This window comes from Schistocerca cancellata, chromosome 2 (genome assembly GCF_023864275.1).
Source record: "Schistocerca cancellata isolate TAMUIC-IGC-003103 chromosome 2, iqSchCanc2.1, whole genome shotgun sequence".
In the NCBI taxonomy this organism is placed as follows: domain Eukaryota; kingdom Metazoa; phylum Arthropoda; class Insecta; order Orthoptera; family Acrididae; genus Schistocerca; species Schistocerca cancellata.
In genome coordinates this window covers 138786436-138810987 of record NC_064627.1, presented here as the reverse complement: position 1 = coordinate 138810987, position 24552 = coordinate 138786436, and the positions used below count along the sequence as shown (strand labels likewise).

The 24552-nt window shown below is 44.0% G+C and overlaps 1 protein-coding gene across 2 annotated transcripts in view; it reads left to right on the top strand.

Annotated features, from left to right (window-relative positions):
- LOC126161414 (prohormone-2-like) overlaps positions 1 to 24552 on the top strand; it is a 297507-nt gene that overhangs the window by 196967 nt on the left and 75988 nt on the right. The window contains exon 5 of one of the 2 annotated variants that reach the window (XM_049917204.1): positions 7567 to 7704. In XM_049917204.1, the coding sequence (XP_049773161.1) occupies positions 7567 to 7704 (138 nt within the window). Of the gene's footprint in view, positions 1 to 7563; positions 7705 to 24552 lie in introns of both variants that reach the window. The other variant, XM_049917203.1, reaches the window with a different exon arrangement.

Sequence of the window (24552 nt, the reverse complement as noted above, 5' to 3'; positions counted from 1 at the left end):
GGTGCTGGACAAATCCGGAAACAAAATTAAATTCGTAATTATATTCAGACGTACATTTATATGGATCAGGCAACTGAGAAAGAACTCGCTCTCTGTTCATTATTTAGTCGCCTACAAAATAGCTTTTAATGAAGTAATCAACGAGAAGATAATTATGGTCAATTACTGGTACGCATCGCTTGTCATTGGTGACGGATATTGAATATGCATTACCTTATGTTTACACAGAGGCAAGGTCAGACATTTTGTAAATAGCGTTAGTCAGAGACCACTCATCAACATCCCCCGCCGGCCGATGTGGCCGAGCGGTTCTAGGCGCTTCAGTCTGGAACCGCGCGACCGCTACGGTCGCAGGTTCGAATCCTGCCTCAGGCATGGATGTGTGTGATGTCCTTAGGTTAGTTAGGTTTAAGTAGTTCTAAGTTCTATGGGACTGATGACCATAGATGTTAAGTCCCATAGTGCTCAGAGCCATTTGAACCATTTGAACATCCCCGCTGAAGCTCGCCTCAGTGAACACCGGGATGTAAACTCGTGTACTGATCCTCATCCAATTGTCTTCTTCTAAGAGGTATCGCTTCAGAGGCGGCGTTATAAGATGTATTCGCACTTGACGGAACATCGCCGTCACGTCACAAGATTCCCCTCTCTAGTTCAAATTGTGGCATTCACACACGCCGTCGACGAAACGTTATCGACACGTCAAGTCCCTTCCTCTTCACGTCAGGGTTTCTCGGGAAGAATGTTTCGACGGGCCTACAATGCGAGCAACTGTTACGTTAAGAACACAGTGTGAACTAATACGAAAGCATTCCCCACTGGCACTTGCCGCGAAAAGGTCTTAATATGTACTGGAAGACAATACTAAGTTAAAGTATTTTATTTTATACACTGAAAGAATACATTGAAAAATAAACCATACATATCTTGTTCAAAGTGCTTCACTCACGATTTTTCTGGTGGAATAGCGGAAAGAAAAACCGAGAGTAAAGCCGATGCGGTGTGCAGAGGTTTAAAATAAGAGCCGTATAAATTAACGACGAACAGCAGGCAGCATAAATATATGTAAAAATAGTTCAACTACACTAAAACGGCCCTTCTAGGCATACCGTAGGCAAACCATCAGCTTCTGTCGCGGTGATGTTGGACGCCTAAAATCTTGAAATTCTCTTCATAATTTTTATTTGTATCTTGCTTAACAGGCAAAACAACTGTTGTTTAGACGTTCTGAAATATTTATAGAATGATGACTCCTCTTCCAGATCCTTGTAAGGAGTGTTGAACTCTCCTCCTCAGTCTCGATTTTTTAACATTTTTCTAACTCAGACTTCCTTTCTCTCTCTCTCTGTTCCTCATCATCAAGTGCAAGACCAATCATCGCAAACTGTTTTAAACTAAATTTCGGCATTTTATGGGCTCTACCATAACTACGAAATAGCACCTCTGGCGAGTATTTTATAGACCATCTGTATCATCACAACGTTCTTTCGAAATTGACGTGCCGTGTAGTGTGAATGCTCGGGAATTACTTTGACCGTCGACGTTCAAAAACGTGACGGTGATGTTTCGGAAATTGTGAATCTACCGATACTGAGTCACGCCTCATCTCTGGACGATGTGGGGGGGGGGGGGGAGGAGTTTGGGGGGGGGGGACTCTTTTACGCCACTGTCAGTGCTAGAGGCGTGTTTAGCACCTGCCACCGGCGGAAGCTGCCGGATGGGCTAGCTCGGCGATAAATCAATGTTTTGACGTCAATGGCCGTCAAAGGACGTCGCCATGGAGACGGATTCGCTCGACCTGCCACGTGCGTCCTATGCACACGTGTTTATGGCCACTCTGGTGACGCACGTTCACCACAGATTTGTCTGCCCTGCGGTTTTTTTTTTTTTTTTTTGCTCTGGCTGTGTCGTTGCTCACTACACAATGGGAAAATATGTTAGCCTTAGAACTTACGAGGTAATCTCAAACTCCAGCGTCAAAAGTTCTTCTTCCCTACTCAAACGGTAATTAAATATTTTCTGTTGCTGTGTGATATTTCCCTTATATGGCCTCATTATATGCTCTGATAAGGGAAAGGCATCATCAGCTACAACCATAAAAGGCATTGCAGTTTGAGTTCCTGATAATATTTCTAGTATAGGAATGTTCATTAAATTTAACAACTGAAAATGATGGATTACGAAGTGCACTAATTTGGTCTGAAAATTTCTCAGGTAGGCTCTGAGCACTATGGGACTTAACATCTGAGGTCATCAGTCCCCCTAGAACTTAGAACTACTTAAACCTAACCAACCCAAGGACATCACACACATCCATGCCCGAGGCAGGATTCGAACCTGCGACCGTAGTAATCGCGCGGTTCCGCACAGAAGCGCCTAGAACCGCTCGGCCACCGCGGCCAGCTGTCTCAGGTAGGGGGGAACAGTTTTGGCCTGTAAATTATAAGGTTCAATTCTTAACATAAATTTTTACAATGTAGGTAGCTTTTTTGAGTATAACTGCCAAACTATAAAAAACATGTGATAATGCCTGGACACAGGTATAACTGAAGTTTTATCAGAGATTCATACTTCCACAAAAACATCTTTTGGAAATTGTTAAGAATGACACTTTAAGGAATTTGTTACTATTTCTAATGAAATTACCAGAATAATGGGAATGCTAGGGGTTTGCCCACTAACTAAACGTAACAAATAAAGCTACATCAAAAAGTTGTGGCAGAGGCACCCATAAAACTCACACCCCGAAAAATGTTTCTTGCTGAGAGTAACACATCTAACCAAAATGGTTTCCTTACTTTTCAGCTCATTTAAATGTATTATTACATTAACTTATTTTGCTCGTGTTCTCATGAAATTTAACAAAATCAACATATTGTCATGTATGAATCCTTCAAGCAATGGCAAAATGCTTCACAAGTTTAAGGAATAATTGATATCGTGCTTACAGATATAATGAAAACATTGGGCTTCTGTAGCTTTCTCCATTAGCCAGGAACCTCAGTGTTAGAACTAAAATAAAGAAAATTAAGGAATTAGTTACAGCTCACAAGTATGCACAGTACATACAGCAGCCGAGTAATACTAGGTTTGTATAAACGTACCTACTCACCTCTTTTAAGCTGAGATACAGTCTCGCATAACTGTGTTTTGCTTCGTTATTCTTGGACCTACTAAACGAAGCAATGTCGAAAATTCCGTCTCGCCAATTATCAGAAAAATATTGTACGATTCTCTGTCCTCCAAACTCATTTCAACGCATAATAGACTGTTCAATTCACGGCTACCCTCGACACGTCTTATAATTCAATACTGACTCCATCATCCTCTATTATTCCAAAGTAAATTTCTTCGTCGACGTCGCCAAGATGTTACTTTACAAATGACTGCATGAGCAGCAGCTGCCGTTCTCAGTAGCCATTTTCTAAAATATTGTTGCGGAATCTGCAGTCAGTGCGTGTACAAACGCAGCTACCAGATGGCATTCCATCTCTTGGAACAGGAAGTTGTACCATTTTATTGCACCATTAGTGGTGCAAGAAGTGTCCTCGGCTGTACAGGGCTTTAGGGCGGGTATGACATGCTGGTGGAGCCTATCGCAGTAACGCTGGCCAGTCGCTCTGCGCATCTTTGGTCCTTGAGCGCTAACCTGTTCAATAAAGAACGGGTCAATGGTGAACGTAGCCGTGAAGCCACACTATACGGTGACATGTTCACCATACAGAGGCACTTCATGAACAGTGACTGGAGGTGGAGATTCCCACACTCGGAAATTCTGTGTGGTCACCTCACCCGTCAGAGAAAAATGAGCTTCGTCTATCCATAGGATGGTCCAGGGCTAGACCTCGTCAACTTCTATCCTTGCGACAAAGTGGAGAGCGAAATCAACACGTCGTTGTGCGTCAAGTGGTGCAAGATGCTGTAAGATATGGATCTTGTACGGATACCATGTGAGAATGGTTCGAAGCACCTTCCATACAGTGGACCACAGGATGTTCAACTGTCGTGACACAGCACGCGCACTGCCTGACGATTGGGAATTGCGCGCAAGTTGTCTGCCATAGCAACCGCGATTTCATCAACCACCTGTGGTGCAGTCGGTCGTCGGCCTCTTCCTGGAGCGACGCCCAGTTCTCCAGTTGATTCGAACTTCTTCATCGTGCTCCGCACAACAGGTGGAGAAAGAAGACCCTTCCGTAATCCTTTTAGCCGGCGATATTCTCGAAATGCAGGTGCCTTCACCAATAATGCCGTGCTCATTTTTTCCAAGCTCATGTTGATACGTCAACTAATGCACTGAGATTGGTCAGGTGTGTGACACTACGAAACACAATGACTGATCACGGCATCTGGTGGCCATAGAACTCGACGGTGGCGCTGTGACGCTTGGAAATTATGCACCTATACTCTGAACATTAATGCTACCAAGTTTGGTACTCACACAGTAATTAGTTTTCGTGTTATACCTTGTTAAATGGGGAAAGTTTAATTATAACCACCCGGTTTATCAGATTACTGTGCAAAAATTTAAAGCTAATTGGTCAGGAACTTGACTTTGCTAACTGCTAACACCATACCCCCGGTGTTACCTAAGTCTCTAAAAGTTCTTTACATATACACACATCGAAAAAAAGCTTTGCATCGCCTCGGTTCCGGAACCTGTACAGAAAATTGGAATAGAGATCAACATAAACATCATTTCCGCCCTTTTTATTGCTCATGAAAACCACACATTGCATGTTGTACGACCATACAGCGAGACCTTCAGAGGTGGTGGTTCATATTGCTGTAAATACCGGTACCTCTAATACCTAGTAGCCCGCTCTCTTGCATTGATGCATGCCATTAATACGGGTAAAGTATCACGAAGCAAATACCGTTCGCACTGGCGGAATGTTGTGTGATACCACGTACTTACACGTTTGTGACTATTACTGCGCCTTCTATCACAAAGCGAAAAAAGTGGTCCAACTAAAACATTCATATTTCTTTACGTACTACTCTAATATACAATAAAAATGGGGGTTCCTATTAAAAAAAAAACGCAATTGATATCCGTTTGACCTATGGCAGCGCCATCTAGCATGCCAACCGTAGCGCCATCTGGTTTTCCCCTTCAAGCTAGACAAGTTTCGTTCTTTGTAGTTTTTTCGTTTGACGCTTATTTCGTGAGATATTTGGCCCGGTCACTATCAATGGACCACCCTGTATATTAGAACATCACGTAAATAAACATTTGAACTAAGTCGAACAAAAGCGTTTCGAAATTTTTGCTTACAACACATATTAAACATATATTAAAAATATATAGCCTATATCGATCCAAAGGTTTATTAGAGTATTGTGTAAAAATCAGTAGTAAATCGGTCAGAAGTTTTCGAGATTATGCTAACAACGTTTGCTCTTTATATATATATATATATATGTCCAGGGTGTATCATAATTAGTTATGTGAACGCATATAGTTGAAAGTACGCGATACTAGAAGCAAAAAAGTCTCAGTAAACGTAGGGTCGAAAATGCATGCCTTAAGAGCTACGAGCAATTTTTCATCTTCGATAATGTGAAGGAAATCTCTTCTACTGCAAGCTCTTTGCTTTCCACATTTTGAGAAGTTGTAGTATGGACCAAAACAAGAAAAAAATGTCCAGTAAACATTTGCTCTAAAAGGCATACCTTAAAAGTTATGAGCAATTGTTCATTAGAAGCGTTGTGTTTCCAAGTAGCGAAGATGAGTACGTGCTCATAGCTTTTAAGGTATGCATTTTAGAGCACATGTTTGCCGGACATTTTTTTCTTGTTTTGGTCCTCATTACCGTTTCCCAAAATATGGAAAGCAAAGAGCTTTCAGTAGAAGAGATTTGTTTCACAGTGTCGAAGATAAAAAAAATGCTCGTAGCTCTTAAGCTATGCATTTTACATTCTGTGTTTAATGAGACTTTTTTGCTTCTAGTATCTTGTACTTTCAACTGTATGCATTTACGCCATGAATTATGATACACCGTATATATATACTACTGGCCATTGAAATTGCTACACCAAGAAGATGTGCTACAGACGCGAAATTTAAGCGACAGGAAGAAGATGGTGCGATATGCAAATGATTAGCTTTTCAGAGCATTCACACAAGGTTGGCGCCTGTGGCGAGCCCTACAACGTCTGACATGAGGAAAGTTTCCAACCGATTTTACATACACAAACGGCAGTTGACCGGCGTTGCCTGGTGAAACATTGTTTTGATGCCTCGTGTAAGGAGGAGAAATGCGTACCACCACGTTTCCGACTTTGATAAAGGTCGGATTGTAGCCTATCGTGATTGCGGTTTATCGTATCGCGACATTGCTGCTCGCGTCGGTCGAGATCCAATGACTGTTAGCAGACTATGGAATCGGTGCGTTCAGGAGGGTAATACGGAACGCCGTACTAGATCCCAACGGCGTCGTATCACTAGCAGTCGAGATGACAGGCATTTTATCCGCATGTCTGTAACGGATCGTGCAGCCACGTCTCGATTCCTGAGTCAATAGATGGCGACGTTTGCAAGACAACAACCAGCTGAAAGAACAGTTGGACGACATTTGCAGCAGCATGGACTATCAGCTCGGAGACCATGGCTGCGGTTACCCTTGACGCTGCCTCACAGACAGGAGCTCCTGCGATGGTGTACTCGACGGCGAACCTGGCTGCACGAATGGCAAAACGTCATTTTTTCGGATGAATCAAAGTTCTGTTTACAGCATCATGATGGTCGCATCCGTGTTTGGCGACATCGCGGAACGCACATTGGAAGCGTGTATTCATCATCGCCATACTGGCGTATCACCCGGCGTGATGGTATGGGGTGCCATTGGTTACACGCCTCTGTCACATCTTGTTCGCATTGACGGCACTTTGAACAGTGGACGTTAAATTTCAGATGTGTTACGACCCGTGGCTCTACCCCTCATTCGATCCCTGCGAAACCCTACATTTCAGCAGGATAACGCACGACCGCATGTTGCAGTTCCTTTACGGGCCTTCCTGGATACAGAAAATGTTCGACTGCTGCCCTGGCCAGCACATTCTCCAGATCTCTCGTCAAATGAAAACGTCTGGTTAATGGTGGCCGAGCAACTGGCTCGTCACAATACGCCAGTCACTACTCTTGATGAACTGTGGTATCGTGTTGAAGTTGCATGGGAAGCTGTACCTGTACACGCCATCCAAGCTCTGTTTGACGCAATGCACAGGCGTATCAAGGTCGTTATTACGGCCAGAGGTGGTTGTTCTGGGTAGTGATTTCTCAGGATCTATGCACCCAAATTGCGTGAAAATGTAATCACATGTCACTTCTAGTATAATATATTTGTCCAATGAATACCAGTTTATCATCTGCGTTTCTTCTTGGTGTAGCAATTTTAATGGCCAGTATATATATATCGTTCCAAACGTTTGTTAGAATTCATATAAGAACTTGAAGTAAATCAATAAAAATCTTTTGAAGGTATTTGGTAACAACTTTAAATAACTACTCGTCTTTGTGTGGCAGTAGAGTGGTAGAGATGTGGTGCGTTGCGGTTGCAGCAGCAGCTTCCGACCAATGGTGCCGCACGCGCTGGAGCTGAGCGGCGTGGGTCCGCGCCTCAAGAGGGACCTGGCCGTCGACCCCGAGGACGTGCTGGCGCTGCTGCAGCTGTGGCAAGCCGAGCGGCACGGCGCCCCCAGGTCCGTAACCGCTCTGCTGGCTGGCTGGCTGGCTGTTATATTACCGTAGTAATAAAGGTATTGCAGGCAAGCGAGTCACTCACGGGAGAAGCTACTACTCTCAATGCAGCGGTAGGCAGCAGTGTCTCGCGTCCGCCGGCCGTATTTAATATACAGGGTGATTCAAAAAGAATACCACAACTTTAGGAATTTAAAACTCTGCAACGACAAAAGGCAGAGCTAAGCACTATCTGTCGGCGAATTAAGGGAGCTATAAAGTTTCATTTAGTTGTACATTTGTTCGCTTGAGGCGCTGTTGACTAGGCGTCAGCATCAGTTGATGCTAAGATGGCGACCGCTCAACAGAAAGCTTTTTGTGTTATTGGGTACGGCAGAAGTGAATCGACGACAGTTGTTCGGCGTGCATTTCGAACGAAGTATGGTGTTAAACCTCCTGATAGGTGGTGTATTAAACGTTGGTGTAAACAGTTTACAGAGAATGGGTGTTTGTGCAAAGGGAAAAGTTCTGGACGGCCGAGAACGAGTGATGAAAATGTAGCACGCATCCAGCAAGCATTTGTTCGCAGCCCAGGAAAATCGACTCGCAGAGCTAGCAGAGAGCTGCAAATTCCACAATCAACTGTATGGAGAGTCCTACGAAAAAGCTTAGTTATGAAACCTGAACGTCAACTACCCGAGGCGATGGATCGGCCGCCAGGCAGCCCGTGACAGAGCACTTCATCACTGGCCTCCAAGAAGCCCTGATCTTACCCCCTGCGATTTTTTCTTATGGGGGTATGTTAAGGATATGGTGTTTCGGCCACCTCTCCCAGCCACCATTGATGATTTGAAACGAGAAATAACAGCAGCTATCCAAACTGTTACGCCTGATATGCTACAGAGAGTGTGGAACGAGTTGGAGTATCGGGTTGATATTGCTCGAGTGTCTGGAGGGGGCCATATTGAACATCTCTGAACTTGTTTTTGAGTGAAAAAAATACCTTTTTAAATACTCTTTGTAATGATGTATAACAGAAGGTTATATTATGTTTCTTTCATTAAATACACATTTTTAAAGTTGCGATATTCTTTTTGACTCACTCTGTACTATTTATGGGAATGTTTATTGTTGCCGACTTACGTGGTGGGCCTTAATAAGAATGATATTTCATTTTATTTTAATTTACAATTAAATGCTTTTGTGAAGTTCTCTTTTTTAACAATATTAATCTTCAGTATAAATTATTTGTTACGTTAATTAACGTTAGACTCGCTGAATCTTAAAACATGATCATATAAGTTGAACAATGTAATAAACTTTTCATATTATTTTTTTCGGCTAGTCAGTTCACTTTAAAGCAAAAAATCTGTAGTTAATAATTACAATTGCGGCCCACACACGCGCGAGTGTATTTCTTCTTACCTCATTGCATCGTAATCGGAGTCCTGGTTCTGGCTCTCGGCTGTGGTACTGAAAATAAGAATCTTAAAGCTACGTATTTTCTGCAACTTCGGGCGGCTGTGGAGAACAATGAATATTATGTTAATAGCGGGCGAGTTTTTCGCTAACTTTTTATAAGTTAATATCGCCACGTAATGGCGTCGTTGGCTGCATCGGCAGCTGCGATTGTTGAACTGTAAATTACTCGAATGCAGGTTAATTCAAGGAAGGCGGACATGAAATCGGGATCACCTCTTACAAATTAAAAGTGAACAATAATATTAAATCAATATGTTATCTGCTTAATTAGTACAAATATGCTTACATTTGCCAGCACTCGCAAGATGTCCGTCTACACGCAACCGAGACTAGAGAAGAAGTGAAGACGACTAAAAAATTAACAAAAGAGCGTATCTTGTCGTCTCTTTAGATCATTTTGTTATATTTCTTTGCCCTCGAAACTTACACAGAGAAATTATTATAATACGAGTACACGAGAAAAATGTGTATTATTCAGTTTTAAAATGTCTCTTCTTTATAAATACTGTTTTTTTTTAGTCTTTTCGTATTATTTCACTGGGGACGCTACAAGTCGCTTGGTTAAGAGTTCATTTCCTGGCAGATTTCTTCATTACTTTTTTGCTGATACATCGCTGACATGCACTCACAATCCGTGTAATCTTTCTATAAAAAATTTTCTGTATGTGATAACATTGAATATACTGATTTCGAAAACTTTCTGCTGATCTAACGTGTACGTTAGATATCGTATTCAACTACTGAACTAACTGACATTTGATTGGCCCTGTGTTGCGCATGTGAACAGTGCCGTGAAATAAAACTTTAAACTTAATTAAATGCATAATCTGATACAAAGAAAACGAATCTCTTACAGTCCCAAAAGGAGCAAATTGTGTGTTCAATCAAAACTAAATAACCAAAATTCAACACTGAAGTACATTATGGACGTTGTGTGATATGAAATGCAATGTTTGACTTGGATTATCCACAAAAATAAATTATTGCTCTACTCAAAAAGAAAATGAGTGTCTGACATTACCAACAATGTTAACTGATAATTAATATGCTTGCTAGCACGACTCTTGACAATGGCGAACACACACTGTTTGCTCAAGCATGCAAGGTGAGATCTGCCCCGAAATAAAAGTGACTTACCTCTTGCTCAGAAAGCATGTACAAATCAACAGATGCAGCAGCTAAAGGAAAATAAACTACTCACTACCAATTTCTTTCTTGTTGCTCGTCAGAAACAATCTGTGACTTCGTATGGCGTAAAGTGCAGTGCACACATGACAAAATATTCAAAACTTTGCTATGAATAACGGAGGCAGGTTTTATTTCATAGAAAATCGTTGTTGGGAAATCAAACTCTGATTACTGACAAAAAGGATTGTACAACATAAAAAGACTCTAAAAATTGCAAAGTTACAAAACTGTTGATATCTCAGTCAATTGCGTCATTTGTGACATGATGAAAACAAAGACATCACATTAACACTAATCGTAAAAGTTATTAGTTATGTGAGGGACAAAGATTTGCTTCAATTAACAGTGCTGACAAAGAAAAGTTTAGTTTTTGCGCATGTCTTCGTTGCCTTTAAAGTTCCTCCAAAATCTTCTCCTTCAATATAAAGAACTAGAAAGTATTATAAATGAGTTTTCATTTCCGTAATAAAGTATTCCAGACAGTTTCTCCCAGATTCACAAATAACAGATCTCATTCTCTGTAAACCTCAACTGGTTGCTACTATGTCTGACGTCACGATGCCCCAGCGCTGCACAACCGACTAGCAAGTCAACCACAGATGAAACTAAACACATAGTCAAGGATCTTATTCACTGCTCACGCAGAGAGCTCATTCATCTTTGCCCCTTACACTAAAAGTGAATTATTTACAGTAGCAGAAAACATATGAGAACCTTACATGCGTATCCATAGCGACAGTAGTGTCAACTCTCCCGACAAAGCCGTTACACATTTGTAGAAACTGTCGTTGCAGTACTGATGTGGTGGCTTGGATAGCTTGATAGTTCTTCATTCATATTTTCATATTAATGTGGGATCCTTTCTCATCAGGTAAATTTTTTTGGTTTTCGTTTGTTAATTGTATATAGCAGGCCAATATATGCGATGTTTTAATATGTTATTTGCTGCGCAGCATCGTTGAAGTCTAGAACTTTCGAAATAGGCTAACTGCTTGTGATGTTCGTTTAGGAGGTGAAACGGACGATTTATTCACTCAGAAACATGCCGCGGCCACATATTACGCCTCAGAACAGGCATTTAGGTCGGAACTTCTATTTAATATGTGCGTGAGTACGGCAAATTACATTGCCAAGGTGTGGTAGAGTACAAACTATGGAATACGGTACAAATTTGGACGCAATATGGCCGCTCACACAGTTAGTCTGAGCTCTCCCTACAGTCTGAGAGCAATGGCGAGCAGCTGTCGAGAGATGGAGGTTGCCATCCAGACGAGGGGTCTAAACTCGCAGGGAGGAACAATCTGAGATCTCGCTCCACTCCCGGACACTGCCGGTGAGCTGACTCAACGCTGCTTACACGACGCATATTAATCGAAAAAGAAAACATTAATCGAACAAGAAAACAATCATCATAGCTTTGAAATCTACCGTAAACCTACAACAACTCACACAATCCAACATCAGACTTCTAATCACCCACACTCAGATACTGTACATGCTTCGTAGACTCAACACAGGACCACTCAGCACAGAAAATTACCAGAAATAACTAGACATCATCACACAAACAGCAACAAACAATGGGTACAATAGGGATCTAGTCACCAAATTAAACAAAAAAATTAAAAAACAAATGCAGTCTGTGAACACAGTACACAAACACCCACAAACAACAGTACAAGAAAACACTACACAAACAGTGACAGAACAATAACGACACAAAGAATACAGAAAAACAAGAAAGAAGATTCAAGATGGTAGAGAATGACATACAAACACAAACTCACACATAAAATAACAAACATTCTCAAAAGACAAGGGATAAACATAGCATTCAAAACAGACAATTCAATCCAAAGGCACATAACAAAAAACACAGACATCGACCAAAAAGGAGGAATAAATGGTTCGAATGGCTCTGAGCACTATGGGACTCAACTTCTGAGGTCATCAGTCCCCTAGCCTTAGAACTACTTAAACCTAACTAACGTAAGGACATCACACACATCCATGCCCGGTGCAGGATTCGAACCTGCGACCGTAGCGGTCTCGCGGTTCCTGACTGAAGCGCCTAGAACCGCTCGACCACTCCGGCCGGCAAGGAGGAATATACCAGCTACAGTGCAATACATGTGATGGAAGGTATATAGGACAAACCTTCAGAACATTTGACATCCGGTACAACGAACATATCAGAGTATGGAAATATGCAATGAGCCACTCAACTTTTGCAGGACATTTGAGAGAAAATAACCATAAGCCTACTACAATAGAAAATGATATGAAAATAATTGGAAATAATAATGAAAGACATCTCCTAACATTACAGGAAAATTATCATATATACAAAACAAAGGCTGAAAAGAAACAACTACTAAATGACCAAGTAAATATGACTAACAACTCACTATTTACACTGATTGATCATATAATAGACAAAAATCGCACCAAATGATTTCACAACTGATTCCTCTCATAAGTATATACAGGAAAATACAATATTAATAATAATAATTATTATTTTTAAGAATAAATAAATGAAAAAAATAGTAATAAGTATAAAATAAATAATTTATTAAAAAAAGAAATCTCTCTCCCCTCTCTAATACACTCACACACACACACACACACACACACACACACACACACACACACACACTCACACACACAGACACACACACACACACACACACACACTTACACACACACACACACACACACACACACCCACACACACACACATTCACAAAACAGGTGAATGCAGAAAACTGAGAATGTTGGTAACACTTAGAAAAACAAATGAAACTCTGTATTAAAAAGATGGCAGTTACAATGATGTGTAACATAAACAGTGAACTGAAAGTGAACTGTAATATATCCACCTCGTTGCCAGATGAGAAAAAGCAGTTTGCCTAGATGCAATGAATTAGAAGTTACCTGTAAATAACTTTCCATTTCAAAAAAAAAAAAAAAAAAAAAAAAACAAACAAAAACGTTAAGGAACTGTTTACAATCTATACCCTAGACGTGAAACCATAACCTATGAGTAAAAATGGACAAATCATGCAATATTTCAGGACACCCACTGAAGATGCCTTGTAAAAAGTCTGGGGGGCGACAGGAAGTACATCTGGCCACCCTTTGAAATTAACTTTGCCAAAAATCCATAGTAACAATCCAGGCAGTAGCTGGAGTGGGATCCGGATACAACAACAACCTCTCACCACAGACAACACAGTCACCGACAGCCTTCACACAACTACCGAGTGCAGTGACGTTCGCGGAAAGTTGTCAGTCCTCACAGACAAGCAACACTGCGTGAAAGCGTGGTATTCGTGCGGTAAATGTGGGAACGTAAACTATGGGACGTTACTAACAAATGTGTCCAAACAGTGCCAATGTGCTGTTATTCTTTTCTTGGCTGTCAAAGGACAAATGAAGGGCTTATTTCAATAGTGGTATCAGTCCATTATCTCCACTTTTCTGCCTATAATGCTTCTGAAATTAATGACCCAAACAAACAGAAAGAAAAGTTCATATCTAGCAAGAAGGCATATGCTGGAATATTTCTGGTATCTCAATCTCTACCACTACTGAAATAAGCCCTTCAAATATAAGGCGTGATCTGTGATTTTAAGTTTGGTAACATGGTGTGATCTGATGGTAAACTAGTGATCTTAATCCTTATTTCTGGCTGACAACAGGCAAAAATATGACAGTAACACGGTTAACCAATAATTTCATTTTCTTAACACATACTCTGATGATGGTGTCGTACCCAATAACTGCAACGTCCATAATTTTGTTAATTAAAGTAGAACGATTTCTGTCCTGGAAACAAGTAAAACAATTTCTTTAACCTAACGCAACGGAGACAAGCAGCACAGTATGGCGTTACGGGAACAAACACTATGTTTAGTAGTACCTCATATATTTCTTAATCTCTTGTCTGATTCATTTGAAGACGCCCCAGGGGGGTTTGAAGTAAAATACTGAATTCAAACCTTTGGGTTTAACAAAAGTTACTTTTACATGAAGGAAATCTGAACTGCGTAACAAGAAATGTTTTTAAATGCTACTGTCCCTTACGGAATGAATACTTAAAAATAACTTAGCAAAGAAAGTGATCAGCCAGGGGGTTTACCTATGTAGGAACAATGGAAAGGATTTTAAACACTTGTGCGTGACCCAAGATGCTGCAGCAGAGAGAAGCATTGTTCAGGGCAAAGAACAAGTGAGAAAGTTCCTATTACTCATTCATAGAGATTCGCAGGACTGGTAAACCTACAACTTCGTAATACGATTTGCACGGGACGAGAGCAGAACGAGAGAAAAATGGATATTAGTTACAGTTATTGTAATTACGCAATGTAAAGAATTTAGCTTATGACACACTAGACAAAGATTTCAGCAATACAGAATGATTTTGATACAAAGAATTGTGACTAAGAACATAATCTGATGACACCTAACTAGCGGTACGCCAGCAATCAGTTGCATTGCGTCATTGCTTCGTGGTACAGCTACACAGCCAACAACATCTCCAGCATGTCCAGACTGCAACTCCTTCCGTCTTCTGCAGCCCACCGTTCGCTCCACAACACCGCGGAGAGGACGCACTTTTTTCCCCCCACACATTCTGGCTAACCATGGGCCCAGCTTTCGGACGCAAAGCTTTCAATTTATGTGTTCCAAATTGACGAAATTTCCGTGGGGCGGTGGTCCCTACAACCAAAACAAGTAGTGAGACAATGTCTCGTTTTCGTTGCAAGGCACCACCTCTACAAGGAAATTTCATCATTTGAGAAAACAAAAAGTGAAAGCTAATGTAAAATGTACCTTAACGTGAACTAGCCGTCTGAAGATGAATCTGTCGGTTCGAAACCCTTAACGGCGCTATTTAAATAACTAAACAGCATTGTAAAAAGCTGCTGGTTGCTGTTGTCTTCTGCGTAAGGGCCACACTTGTGATAAATGACGATATTATCAAAAATCAAAGACAGCACAGAAAAGTGAAATTAGATTTCAAATTATCGCGACGCTAAAACGCGATACAAAGTCGAACTACATAAGACCAAGAAAGACCACTGGGGCACATATGTTAGGACAAACTTATAGAACAATATTTGGGGGAGGGGGTGTTTAAACTGCAAACTGAATGTGTCAAGACCCGCATAGTATTATCAACACTGAAGAAACCAGATGGTACTACCACAAGAGTCTGGAGATGCACGCCACAGTATGTCCTCAACAAACTACTTCCTGACGACGACTACACTCAGGTCAACCAACTCCACACCACCCTTCGCAAACTACTTCGTGGCAAATACGAAAGCGAAGGTATCACCATCCCCTTTGCTCACGAGGAAGTGGCACTGGCGATACACAAAATAAAGAACAAAAAGGCTCCGTGTCCTGATGGCATCCACCCTGAAACCATCAAACAGGCTACTCCACTTATCGTACCGTTTCTGATACACTTACAGAAGCACGAATATCGTATGTGTGGAAGGCGTCAAATGCAGTTATAATCAAGAAAGCAGAGGACAAAGACCCGACTGAATTAAGACGTACATTAACATTCTGGCAAAGGTACAGGAGAGACTGCTGTGCGACGAACTCCAGTCGCACTGGCAGCTCTTCGGCCTTTGCCCACACCAGTTTGTTTATGGATCACATAAATCCATCGGCGAAACAGTAAACAGGGCCATAGAAATGACACAGACAGTATATGACAAATACATAGTAGCAATCCTAATTGACATAGCTGATGGTTTCGACAACCTTTGGTGGCTGGAGCTGTTAGCAAGACTTAAGAGAGATGAATATTCCGCTGGCTCTATACAACAGTCTTAGAGATTATTGTAAAAACGGGAGAGTGGAAGGGAAGAACGGCCGCCAGAAAGCTATAAAGACGGTAGTAATAAGCGGTTGTCCCCAAGGATCCACATAGCGGACCGATTTTCTGGCACATAGCCATAAAACCACTACTGAACGCACTAGAAGACAACGACATGGCAAACGGGGTGGTTGCCTACGCAGATGACCTTATGGTCATGGTATCTGCAAACTCCAGGTCTCAGTTAGAGAGTAAAGCCACGTGTCTCCTCGCGTTCATCGATGAATGGTGCACGAACAACAAACTCACAATAGCAGTTAACAAAACAGTTTACCTACTTCTAAGACACACACTGAAAAGAAATCCAATTACAAAGTTAAACAACATATCTATAAAAAGGAAAGCTATTGCAAGATACCTCGCCATTTACACACATCAAAAAAAGTTTTGCATCACTTCGGTTCCAAGAACTCCTGAAGAGAGACGTTGCCTGGGGATATTGCATTACAGACACAGTCCCTCTGAGTCAGAGATGTCACTAAACCCGCCCAAAGATGTTAATGTCATGCATCAGCGGTGCCTATTAGACGGAGGGGGTCCGACAGCCGATCAGTTCGAGTCATTTCACATTTCACCAGGAAGGCGGTACTCGAATCGTGTTGTCTGTAGTTCAGCCATGCGCAGACGGTCAATGCCGCGGTTCGATCGCGTCCACATTGTTAATTTGTGCCAGGAAGGGCTATCAACAAGGGAAGTGTCCAAGCGTCTCGGAGTGAACCAAAGGAATGTTGTTCGGAGATGGAGGAGATACAGAGAGACAGGAACTGTCGATGACATGCTTCGCTCAGGCCGCCCAAGGGCTACTACTGCAGTTCATGACCGCTATCTACGAATTATGGCTTGGAGGAACCCTGACAGCAACGCCACCATGTTGAATAATACTTTTCGTGCAACCATAGGACGTCGTATTACGACTCAAATAGCGCAATAGGCTACTTGATACACAATGTCACTCCCGATGTCCATGGTGAGGTCCATCTTTGCAACCACGACACCATGCAGCGCGGTACAGATGGATCCAACGACATGCCGAATGGACCGCTCAGGATTGGCATCACATTCTCTTCACCGATGAGTGTCGCATATGCCTTCAACCAGAAAATCGTTGGAGTCGTGTTTGGTGACAACCCGGTCAGACTGAGCGCCTTAGACACACTGTCCAGCGAGAGCAGCAAGGTGGAGGTTCCCTACTGTTTTGGGGTGTCATTATGTGGGGCCGACGTACGCCGCTGATGGTCATGGAAGGCGCCGTAGTGGCTGTACGATACGTGAATGCCATTCTCCGAGCGATAGTGCAACCATATCGGCAGCATTTTGGCGAGGCATTCGACTTCATGGACGACAATTCGCGCCCTCATCGTGCACCCCTTGTGAATGACTTCCTTCAGAATAGTGACATTGCTCGACTAGAGTGGCCAGCATGTTCTCCAGACATGAACCCTATCGAACATGCCTGGGATAGATTGAAAAGGGCTGTTTATTGACAACGTGACACACCAACTACTATGAGGGGTCTACGCCGAATCCCCATTGAAGAGTGGGACAATCTGGACCAACAGTGCCGTGATGAACTTGCGGATAGTATGCCACGGCGAATACAGGCATGCATCAGCGCAAGAGGATGTGTTACTGGGTATTAGAGGTACTGGTGTGTACAGCAATCTGGACCACCACCTCCGAAGGACTCGTTGTATGGTGGTACAACATGCAATGTGTGGTTTTCATGAGCAATAAAAATGGCGGAAATGATTTTTATGTCGATCTCTACTCCAATTCTCTGCACAGGTTCCGGAACTCTCGGAAGCGAATTGTTGTAAACCTTTTTTTGATGTGTGTGTATTGAGGAACATTTACACTTTAACGAACTTGATGCCAGACTAACAATTAACAAAGAGACGAAACTCATTCATGAACCTGCACGTCTGAACACTATAAGATACAGACTATCCGTACAGACAATGAGGACATATTACAAAGCACTCTTTGACTCGATACCCTGTTTTGGGGCTATTACTTGGGCACATCGGTTCTGCTTAGGTACGTATAAATCCAATCTGAGGTGCGGCCAGAGGCGTGTTTTACTCAGAATCTCGGGGGCTTTCGGCACAACCTTGATTGAGGCACTGTGAGTGGTACTGGGAGTTTTCCCTGCAGATATTACAATTCGCCACAGAGCAGCAGTCTGAAGAGGGGAAGACGCGACAAAATAAAAGAAATAACTGGACAAGACATAAACGACAAACGATGATTAAAGAAGTGGAGAACTGATACATGACAGACACAATGGGACACAACTTTTAAGGGAAAACGAGTATACTCTTTCTTTCCCAGTATGAGAGAGCGAATGCATTTGAAGTAAATAAATATTACACGCGGCATGGTGCACTTTCTCACGGGCTATGGACCGTATCCTGTGCATCTACACAGGCCTAAAACAGACTCACACTTGTGCCTATGGTGGGAATGGCACACCTGAACACATAGTGCTCGTCTGCGATGACCCAGGACATATACAAGGTGCATTCAAGTTCTAAGGCCTCCGATTTTTCTTCTCAGGACTGCAAAGAGATAGAAACATGCGCATTGTTTTAAAATGAGGCCGCGTTCATTGTCAATACGTCCCAGAGATGGCAGCACCGTACGACAGATGGAATTTTACCGCCAGCGGCGAGAATGAGAACTGTTTTAAATACTTAAAATGGCGACGTTTTCCTTACTTGAACAGCGTGCAATCATTCGTTTTCTGAATTTGCGTGGTGTGAAACAAATTGAAATTCATCGACAGTTGAAGGAGACATGTGGTGATGGAGTTATGGATGTGTCGAAAGTGCGTTCGTGGGTGCGACAGTTTAATGAAGGCAGAACATCGTGTGACAACAAACCGAAACAACCTCGGGCTCGCACAAGCCGGTCTGACGACATGATCGAGAAAGTGGAGAGAATTGTTTTGGGGGATCGCCGAATGACTGTTGAACAGATCGCCTCCAGAGTTGGCATTTCTGTGGGTTCTGTGCACACAATCCTGCATGACGACCTGAAAATTCGAAAAGTGTCATCCAGGTGGGTGCCACGAATGCTGACGGACGACCACATGGCTGCCCGTGTGGCATGTTGCCAAGCAATGTTGACGCGGAACGACAGCACGAATGGGACTTTCTTTTCGTCGGTTGTGACAATGGATGAGACGTGCATGCCATTTTTCAATCCAGAAACAAAGCGCCAGTCAGCTCAATGGAAGCACACAGATTCACCGCCACCAAAAAAATTTCGGGTAACCGCCAGTGCTGAAAAAATGATGGTGTCCATGTTCTGGGACAGCGAGGGCGTAATCCTTACCCATTGCGTTCCAAAGGGCACTACGGTAACAGGTGCATCCTACGAAAATGTTTTGAAGAACAAACTCCTTCCTGCACTACAACAAAAACGTCCGGGAAGGGCTGCGCATGTGCTGTTTCACCAAGACAACGCACCCGCACATCGAGCTAACGTTACGCAACAGTTTCTTCGTGATAACAACTTTGAAGTGGTTCCTCATGCTCCCTATTCACCTGACCTGGCTTCTAGTGACTTTTGGCTTTTTCGAACAATGAAAGACACTCTCCGTGGCCGCATATTCACCAGCCATGCTGCTATTGCCTCAGCGATTTTCCAGTGGTCAAAACAGACTCCTAAAGAAGCCTTCGCCGCTGCCATGGAATCATGGCGTCAGCGTTGTGAAAAATGTGTACGTCTGCAGGGCGATTACGTCGAGAAGTAACGTCAGTTTCATCAATTTCGGGTGAGTAGTTAAATAGAAAAAAAATCGGAGGCCTTAGAACTTGAATGCACCTCGTAAGACCGATTTTAGGGAACCAGGACATAGGACAGTTAATCGCAGACAAAGAAAGTGGAACCTTATAAACAACTTCGCAAACGAAGTATCGTGAGCACTATATGCGGCATACAAACAGGAGAGACCATACGCTGGAATAAGACAAGCTCCAAATCAAATGGTTCAAATGTCTCTGAGCACTATGGGACTTAACTGCTGTGGTCATCAGTCCCCTAAAACTTAGGAATACTTAAACCTAACTAACCTAAGGACATCACACACATCCATGCCCGAGGCAGGATTCGAACCTGCGACCGTAGCGATCGCGCGGTTCCAGACTGTAGTGCCTAGAACCAGTCGACCACCCCGGTCGGCAGGCTCAACATCCGACAGATCAGCAGTACATAGTGAACGCCACAGATACAAACACAAACACTGACTCGTATGCTTTAACGCACACAGGAAGTGAAGACGAGATAAACATGCAAACATATCAAACGCAAACAAACGTTCTTCAACACTAAATCGAATCAGTCTGAAAATTTAGCTATGTAGTTGGTTGTTATACCATTCCATGATATGTAAAACTACCTAAAGGTCTGACATTTCTTCTTCTTTCGCTGCAACAGGTGTGACTTTCTAAAAGTTTTACCGCGTCCTCGCACCTGATGCAGCCGACTGTGACATTTTACACTGAGGAGCCAAGGAAACTGGTACACCTGCCCAGTATCGTGTAGCCTCCACGTGAGCACGCAGAAGTGCCGCAACACGGCATGGCATGCAATCGACTGATATCTAAAGTGGTGCTGGAGGGAACTGACACTGTGAATCCTGCAGGGCAGGACATAAATACGTAAGAGTACGAGGGGGGTGGAGATCTCTTCCGAACAGCACGTTGCAAGGCATCCCAGATATGCTCAATAATGTTCATGCCTGGGGAGTTTGGTGGCCAGCGGAAGTGTTCAAACTCAGAAGAGCCACTCTGTAACAATTCTGGACGTGTGACGTGTCACATTGTCCTGCTGGAATTGTCCAAGTCCATTGGAAAGCACAATGAACATGAATGTATGCAGGTGCTCAGACACGATGCTTACGTACGTGTCACTTGTCAGAGTCGTATCTAGACGTATCAGGGGCGCCATATCACTACAACTGCACTCGCCTCACGCCATTACAGGGCTTTCACCAGCTTGAACAGTCCCCGTGCTGACATGCAGGGTCCATCGATCCATGAGGTCGTCTCCATACCAGAACAAGTCCATCTGCTCGATACAGCCTGAAACGAGAACTATCCGAGCAGGCAACATGTTTCCAGTCATCAACAGTCCAATGTCGGCGTTGACGGGCCCAGGCTAGGTATAAAGCTTTGTGTCGTGCAGTCACCAAGGGTACACGAGTGGGCCTTCTGCTCCGAAAGCCCATATCAATGATGTTTCGTTGAATGGTTCGCACGCTGACACTTGTTGATGGCCGAACATTAAAATCTGCAGCAATTTGCGGAAGGGCTGCACTTATGTCACGTTGAACGACTCTCTTCAGTCTGGTCACCTGCATTGTGCATTCCGACGGACTTGGGCAATTCCAGCAGGACACTGCGACACCCCACACGCCCAGAATTGCCACAGAAACACTCTTCTGAGTTTAAGGGCTTCCGCTGGCCACCGAACTCCCCAAACGTGAACATTATTGAGCATATCTGGGATGTCTTGCAGCATGCTGTTCAGAAGAGATCCCTCGTACTCTTACGGATTTATGGACAGCCCTGCAGGATTCATAGTGTCAGTTCCCTCCAGCGCTACTTCAGACATTAGACGAGTGCAGGATCTTTTTCCGGCCGCAGCGGTGTCGGAGATTTAATGTTTTACGGGATTCCTCGTATTCACGGTACACTAGTGAAATGGTCGTACGGGAAAATGCCCACTTCATCGCTACCTCGGAGATGCTGTATTCCATCGCTCGTGCACCGACTACAACATAAGATTTAACTCAGTTAAATCTTGATAACCTGCCATTTAGCAGCAGTAACCGATCTAACAACTGCACCAGATAGTTTTTGTCTTGTATAGCCTTTGCCAACAGCAGCGCCGTATCCTGCCTCTTTACATATCTCTGTATTTGAATACGAATGCCTAGACCAGTTTCTATGGCGCTTCAGTGTAAACCAACTCCCAATCTCCATTGTTACCATTAGTCCTTAAACACATTGCAATCTAATTAATCAATACATTATTAATTATTACCACAGTCAAAACAATATGTAAGAGATCAAACCGTACACACAGAAGGTATAATGGGAAGAACTACCCAACCATATCTAAGTCAAATTGCCAACTCTTGTTTCTTCCATTAAATACGCTTCTCATTTTTAATTAAAATACATCCACGACCTATTATGTACCTTATTTGTTATCACTATCTAACTTACCGCCCTCCCCCCCCCCCCCAAGAACCATGGACCTTGCCGTTGGTGGGGAGGCTTGCGTGCCTCAACGATACAGATAGCCGTACCGTAGGTGCAACCACAACGGAGGGGTATCTGTTGAGAGGCCAGACAAACGTGTGGTTCCTGAAGACGGACAGCAGCCTTTCCAGTAGTAGCAGGGGCAACAGTCTGGATGATTGACTGATCTGGCCTTGTAACTGTTGTGGACTGTCAAGGCAGCCAGTCCACAGTGACGGGTAGCCGATAGAAAGGCACGCGTACACACACGCCGACTGGCGTGATTTCTGGAACGGGATAATTAGTGAATGCGATAAAGAAAAGAACGTAGCTACTAGAACACTTAACTTTTATGCATCCTTTGGTATACAGCAATCTTGATGATACAAGTGAGACTCATTAAGATACACGCAATGTTACAAATGGCGCCTTGCTAGGTCGTAGCCATTAACTTAGCTGAAGGCTATTGTAACTGTCTCTCGGCAAATGAGAGGAAGGCTTCGTACGTCTAGTCGCTAGCAATGTCGTCGTACAACTGGGGCGAGTGCTAGTCCGCCTCTCTAGACCTGCCATGTGGTTGCGCTAGGTCTGCAAGTACTGACAGTGGCGACACGCGGGTCAGACACGTACTAATGGACCGCGGCCGATTTAAGCTACCACCTAGCAAGTGTGGTGTCTGGCGGTGACACCACATTCCTCCCCCGCAAATCGGCGAACGGTCGTGTTATAAGGCTTCCGCCCGCCGTGGGGAGGGCCCCATGTTGACGTATGCGATGAGGTGGGGAGCCTAACAACAGGCGAGGCTGTGCCACCCGCACCCGGCCATTCGGTCCGAGGGGAGCTAGGAAACGCCTGGAAACCTACTCCAGGGTGCACGTCAACATGCGGCGTATGCGCCCGTAAAGAGACAGGAGGGGCCGAAGGGTCGACGTCCATTACGTCGGGGTATCCGACGCGCGATGACGCCATGTGGTCCGGAGCGAAGGACAGCTGGTCACGGGAAGCGATCGGCGGCGCGTGACCCAGGGAGGCGGATGGCGGCTGCAGCGAAGCGTCCTCTGCGGGCGGCGCCGGCGGCGGCGGCGGCGGCGCCGCGACGCCATGAGGCAAAATGGAAGGCATCGGCGGTAACACCTGGGGATGAGGCGAGCCAGTAGATGGGTCCCCAGGGCGCTGACCGGACGGCTCCGTCGCTGAAAGCAGACGGGGAGCGGCAGAACCCAGGCGACGACAGAGGCGCAGCTGATTGACATGCCGACGCACCTCACCAGAGGCCCCCAAAACCAAATACATCGCGCGGCCGAGGCAGCGAAGAATGCGCCCTGCGAGCCAACGCCGTGAACCGCGATAGTTTCGATAAAATACAACGTCGCCTGGAGCAAAAGCAGGAGTCTGCCGCTGCACAGGAACCTGATGCGGCGGATGCAGCAAAGACATCAAGGTTCGATGAGGACGACCGTGAAGCAACTCAGCCGGCGAGCGACCATCGCGGGGCTGAGAGCGATAGGAAGACAAAAAGAGCAACAACGTGTCCTCCCGAGAATGCGACTCTTTCAACTTCAACATCTGTGACTTAAAAGGCTGGACCAATCGTTCAGCGGCACCGTTTGACTGAGGCGAAAACGGCGCGGATGTCAGATGTTGAATACCATTGGCCTTGCAGAATGACTGAAATTCTGCGGACATGAATTGTGGGCCATTGTCGGAAACAATAGTCTGCGGAAGACCTTCCACGCAAAAGATAGCAGACAACGCTTGGATGGTGGCAGAAGACGTCGTGGAAGACATCCGGACAACAAAAGGAAAATTACTGAAGGAATCGACAACAACCAACCATCGAGCATTCCAGAATGGACCAGCAAAATCTACGTGTAAGCGTTGCCATGGGGAAGTGGCTTTTGGCCAAGCAAAGAATTTCCGCGGCGGTGCGGATTGTTGTTCGGCACACGCCATGCAAGAAGAGCACATATGCGTAATCGCAGCATCGATTCCGAACCAAGTACAGTGCTGACGAGCAAGTTGTTTCGTACGCACTATACCCCAATGTCCTT